General features: G+C 30.3%; 1 protein-coding gene across 1 annotated transcript; it reads left to right on the top strand.

Annotated features, from left to right (window-relative positions):
* Positions 1-1,154: 1,154 nt before the first annotated feature.
* Positions 1,155-2,854, top strand: LOC132606958 (uncharacterized). Its single transcript, XM_060320685.1, has 2 exons — positions 1,155-1,401; positions 2,420-2,854. The coding sequence occupies exons 1-2, from the start codon at positions 1,270-1,272 to the stop codon at positions 2,660-2,662; spliced, it is 375 nt and encodes a 124-aa protein (XP_060176668.1). The 5' UTR covers positions 1,155-1,269; the 3' UTR covers positions 2,663-2,854.
* The last annotated feature ends 3,146 nt before the right edge of the window (positions 2,855-6,000 follow it).

Raw genomic sequence — 6,000 nt, 5'->3', positions numbered from 1 at the left:
CTCGAAGATGATTCGCCGAAATAAAACATGTTCTCGAGCAAACTCCATGTTTTGTTGCCTCACGCCATTAAACTTTAAACCCACCATAAGCACGTATCAAATAAACAATAAAATATAATGGACCCCAATACACACGAGTATTCCCAAGTGTCTTGGTGAGGATCCTTGTTATGGACTAGTGTCAATTTATAAATTGAAAAACATTAATTATTCACACTTTATATACATGCTTAAAATATGTTTGATACGTGTGATAACCATTTATTAGAAGAAGTTTTGGTCTAGTCCCCATGATATTTGATTAATCAATGGTGAGTTAAAAATACTTTTGATTTGGATTTATAATTAATTTTAATATTAATCCTTATAATATATAATTAACCATCTTAATTAGTCAGCTGTCATGTGGACGAAATTTTATAAGCAAATTAAGTTATCACAGACTTTTGACTATTGTATTCAAACACTTGGTCTAGTCAAATTCGATATGTGTTTTGATGAATAGTTGGTAATAGTTCAGATAAAAAATTCGCAAAATACTTCAAGTGTGTCTTTGACCATTATTTCTAATATTTTTATATATAAAGTGATCGAACAACTACAGTTTAAAAGAAAAAATTAGAACCATACCGTTTTGAATAGTCTCCCAACTATGTATATTCATTTTAATCAATTAAAGATTAATGTACATAAGAATCAAAAATAAAATTTATTAGAATTAACAGAATCCAATACATATTCTGGACATCTGATGAAAAGTCAAAGAGAAGCAAGACTATAAGTGGTCGTTTGGTTGCTAGTTAAAATAGTCCCGGGATTTCAATCCCGGGACTAATTTATCCCATCAGTTGGTATTATTTTATACCATCTTTCAGATGGTATAAAATAATTCCAGTATAAGTGGGTTAAGAAGGTATAAGTTGAGTTATTCCAGCACTAATTTTTATATCACGTTTGGTACAAGGTATAAAATAATCCCGAGATAAATCTATACCTTATACCAAACGTGGTATAAAAATTAGTACTGGCATAACCCATTTTATACCTCAAACCAAACGACCAAAGGAATAACAGGTAATCCCTCCACCAAATCTAAGTTGTGGAAACTGGGAATAGCCGGTTTCCGGTTAGCCAAACAAGAAAGACCAATTGTGTTTTTTGGTCTCTCGACTCTGTTCACGTTAATAAATAGCAGTAGTAAAGCAAAAAGGGCAATCACAATTCACACAAACAATTTTCTTAGACAAAACTTGTCCAATTTAGGTATCGATGACAAGGGGGGTTTCAAAGGAGGAAGAGATGAGTGTAACACTTGATCTTCTTAAGAAGAAAATGGATGATTTTGCTAAAGAAAGAGACTGGGAGAAGTTTCATAGCCCCAGAAACCTTCTTTTGGCTCTGGTATACATACTTCCCTTGCTATTTACCCCTTTTTTCGGATCATTTCTCGATTTGTTGGTGGGTTCAATTTTAAGATTTTTAGTATTTAACTCATTATATTTTACAAGTTATGAATTCGCATCTACTATATATTACAATTTTAATAATATTTTGCACATAAATTTATGGTCGTCGAAAATAATTGAACCCCACTTGCAAGGCTAGATACGCCACTTTGTGTTATTCTTGTTGTGTTGTGAAGGATTCAAGTTGATTTTCTCTGTATCGTTTGAATTTTATTAGATATCCCCAATCACACAACCGAATGATCACTTGTTGATCCTTTATATATATATATCAACGACCTTATTCTTCGTGTTGACATATTTCCATTTTCTGTTGTCTTCATTTAATCAATAAACAGAAAAAGGTTTTCTTTAATGTGTACAGAAGGGTTTATTTTGATTTATACAAGTGGAAGTCTGTTTTCTGTTTTGTTTCTTATAAAACCCATGAAAATATGTCTAACTTGTAAGATTAATTAATAAAAGTTTGTATAAGAGATGGATATCATGCACTTGTTTGACGAGTATTCGGTTTATTTTGTTTCACTTGACATGCTCTTCATCTTTTTAGATTTTTTACACAAAAAAGAGTGACACTTTTTCTTATATTTGAATAAACTTGACACTTTTTCTTATATTTGAATAAACTTAACTTATAATTTTTTTATTTTGCTCTTAAGAATGGTATGATTTTACGGCCACAAAATGTGAAGTTTAAGTCAAACAACTTTTAATGGTACTTTTTTTAGTACGACAAATTCTTCTTGTCCATAAACTGGTCAATCACTTGGAAAAACAGGCCTTTTTTACTCTGCTTGTCCTAATAGTCCATGAAACCAACTTCATCATCCTCAAATTTTGAACAAAGCAATATAAGAGCAAGATCATGATTTAACAATCCTTCTATTCCTCTTCTTTATCCTTTTTTTTTTTTACAAAAAAAATTGATTTAACTTGATCTATTTACTATATAGGTGGGAGAAGTTGGAGAACTGTCAGAAATATTTCAGTGGAAAGGAGAAGTTCCAAAGGGGTTGCCTGATTGGAAAGAAAATGAGAAATTACATCTTGGTGAAGAACTTTCTGACGTTTTGCTATACCTCGTCAGGCTGTCTGATATTTGTGGAATTGATCTTGGCCAAGCTGCTCTTCGAAAAGTGCAACTCAATGCCATTAAGTACCCTGTTAAGAAATGCAACGAAGAAGTTGATAAATAAATAGTCGGCTTGAAAAAATAGTCGAGGTGCGTACAAACACAGGTCTAGTGGATGGTCTTCAAAAAAAAGTCTAGCAGAATGACAATAGTTCTTTTGGTCGGACAGTTATTGGTCGATTTTAATTTTAGTCCATGTGATATTTGATTAAGCAAATTTTATCTTCAATTACTTGAAATATGCACTTTTGATTCATTAGCTTATGAATATTCACATATTTTTGGAATTTTAACCGCTTCAGTTACGTTAAACTCATATTGTTGCTTATATTCGAAGGTAATATTATGCTTCAAAAAATGATACAAATATAACGTATTTTCTAAGTGAAGTGACCAAACGTTTTGATTTAATTAATTGAAGATTGCGCATTGATTTATATATCACAAGCGAACAAAATATCAATTTACCAATAAATGAATGACCGATTCTCCTTTTTTTTCTTTCTTTTCTGGTATAATCATTTGGCATTTAGAATGTACTAACTGACTAATTCATATTCAAGTTGTATAGGACTTGTAAAGGGATAAATGCTATCTACCATGAGTTCCCCAATTTTGAGACTCGAACTCGACGTCTGTTGCTGAGGAGCTTTTTTGTGTTATGCTAAATATAGTAAGTTAGGTGTCATAGGAGTCACTTACTATTTGGCTGTACTTTAACAGCAGCAATGAGGACTGTATAATCGAAGATCTTTAGCATTTATTTTGGACTGTTTTGACAGTTGAAATCATATCCTCCTTTGCCGATCTATTTAATGAGCTTTCTCAATTCTGATAAAAGTTTTTCCTACTTTTGAAAAATAAGTTTCTTCAGTTGAAATATAGTAATTTAACCTCCGGATTGCAAGGGATTTCCTTTCACATGCCATCATTTCACATACCAGTTTAAATTCTGTACACAAATTATATAAAAAATGGGGTGAAAATAATTTTGTTTTAAAAATCAACCCCCCCTCAATTTTGAACAATAGTCATTCTCCCCCTCTTTATCCTATGCAATGTCTATTTCATCCTTGTTATTTTCGATCCTCCATTTATATAATATATTTTTATATTATATGTAATATTTATTTATTTTAACTTACGCATTTATAAATTTATTTAAGATTCTTCAGCATATTAAGTGGAATAATACTTTTATGATTTTGTCACGAAATCTAATGCTATTTTTTATAATTGTTATCTCTATTTTTTATTTTATTTTTGTAACTGGAAATTTTATTACCAAAGTATAGTAGTAATATTTATAAATTATTTCTACATATGCATTAAATATATGTATGTACAAGCATGTCTAGGTATAATTAAATTTAACGTCTCTCTTATTCTCTATAGTCCATAAAAATAAAAAAGTTTTGGTTGTAATTAATGGAATATTTCTTAAATTACAATTTAAATTCATTTACAATATAAATAAACAATTTTTAAGAATTTGTCTCTATTGTATTTTTTTTAGCTGCAATAAAATATATTTATAAAGCTATTATTACTTGTTATTTTCAGTTGTATAAACATATTTTAGAGTTTTGATTGTTATTAAAAAAAATTATTGTTTTTATTCTGCTAATTTATTTCATTATAAAACATTATTAACTTATATACTCAATTAATACTTCCCATTTTTTTTCACCCACAAAATAATATTTTTTTTATAGAAAATTTGTTACATGGATTAAAAAAATGAAGAATATCTTGATTTTAAAAAGTAAAAAAAGAAGAAGACAAAAGTTGATAATGTAAGGGTAAATAGGAATTAAAAAAAAGTCAATTAGAATAAAAGGCGGAAAATAACTATTGTTCAAAGTTGAGAGGAGGGTTGATTTTTAAAGCAAAATTGCGGGGTGTAAATGATTTTCACCCTATAAAAATGTGTATACAATCATGTCATGTACTAATTATACATAACTATTATTTTTCGATTAAAATGGTCACTAAATTACTGTAACAAGTTAAACTATATGATTGTTGTTTACCGATAAAAAGATACTATGATTGTTAGTGTATATGCTTTAAATCTTTTGCATATTTACTAGAGTAAAGATTTCACCCTTACGAGAGATTTTGGATTTGAATTCTAAGAATTGAGAAATCCTGAAAAGGAGTACTTCCTATATAATGAGTACTGTGAGTATGAATTCGAATTAGTCGGGTCGATAAATTTTAAATAACTAATGGTTACAAAAATGTATTTAATTTTTAGGTAAGAATTGAGAATCAAGTGGCGATAGTCTCATTATCAAGTAAATATCATGATATCTGGTCTTCCCTTCGTGTACATATAAACAAATGATACTCTTCTGAAATAGTATTCATATAATATGATTCATATCTCTCTCTCTTTTTTTTCTTTCTTTTGCGCGCGGATTGCCCTTCATTTGGGGTGTTCTTTAATTTTTGTCCTTTGCCTAATACCCCGAGATTCTGAATTCGAACCCCAGCTCAGTAAGAAAAAATCTCAAAACTCTGCCTTAAGGAAGAATTTTGCAAAACTCTACCTTAAGGCAGAATTTTACCTTCAGGCCAAAATTCTACCTTAAGGCAGAGTTTTGCATGGGCAGAATTTTATACACAAAATTAGCATGATAAATAATGACATTAAATCAAGGGCATGAAATATAGAAGCAAAATGCATGTGTGTACCTGGAAGTAGGGCTGGGCATAAATACCGAAAACCGAACCGAACCGAACTAGTTTGGTTAGGTGTTTGGTGTCCATCGTCAAAACACCGAAATCGAAATAGCCGAACCGAAGTTTGATCAAACCGAACCGAAAAACCGAACGCGCACCGAAATTTAATACATTACCCAAAAAAATTAAAATAGTCCAGGCCCATTAAGTTTAAAGCAAAAAAACCCAATTGTAATAAGTCATCTTTTGCATTTGTATCCCTAATTTTCACTTCAATTGAAAAAATCAAATATCCTTAACAAAGAAAGGTAACTAGGATGTCTCTTTAGGATTAATGTATGTCTTTTATGTGTTTTCTTAATTATTCTTACGGTATGTATATAACACCTAGTAATCCTATGTCATGATTATAGTTTTCTGTTCTTGTGTATCATGTTTGTTTGATTTTGATTTCAATTTATCAGTTCTATGTTTTATTGCTTTTGAGAATATGAATTAGTGTCAATGGAATCGCTTCTAATATTATATTAAAAAAACCGAATTGAAAAAACCGAAACCGAACCGAACCGAACCGAACCGAACTTTAAAAAATCGAAACCGAAAGAACCGAACCGAACTAGTTTGGTTCGGTGTTTGGTGTCCACCTTCAAAAAACCAAACCCGAAATAGCCAAACCAAAATTTGATAAAACCGAACCGAAAAACCGAACGCCCA

The sequence above is a fragment of the Lycium barbarum genome, chromosome 1, assembly GCF_019175385.1.
Source record: "Lycium barbarum isolate Lr01 chromosome 1, ASM1917538v2, whole genome shotgun sequence".
Taxonomy (NCBI): domain Eukaryota; kingdom Viridiplantae; phylum Streptophyta; class Magnoliopsida; order Solanales; family Solanaceae; genus Lycium; species Lycium barbarum.
This window is presented reverse-complemented; position numbering and strand designations above follow the sequence as displayed.

Coding starts and splice junctions, on each gene's coding strand:
- LOC132606958 (XM_060320685.1), top strand. CDS start 1,270: ATGACAAGGGGGGTTTCAAAGGAGGAAGAGATGAGTGTAACACTTGAT. Junction 1,402..2,419: donor GAAACCTTCTTTTGGCTCTG/GTATACATACTT, acceptor TTTACTATATAG/GTGGGAGAAGTTGGAGAACT.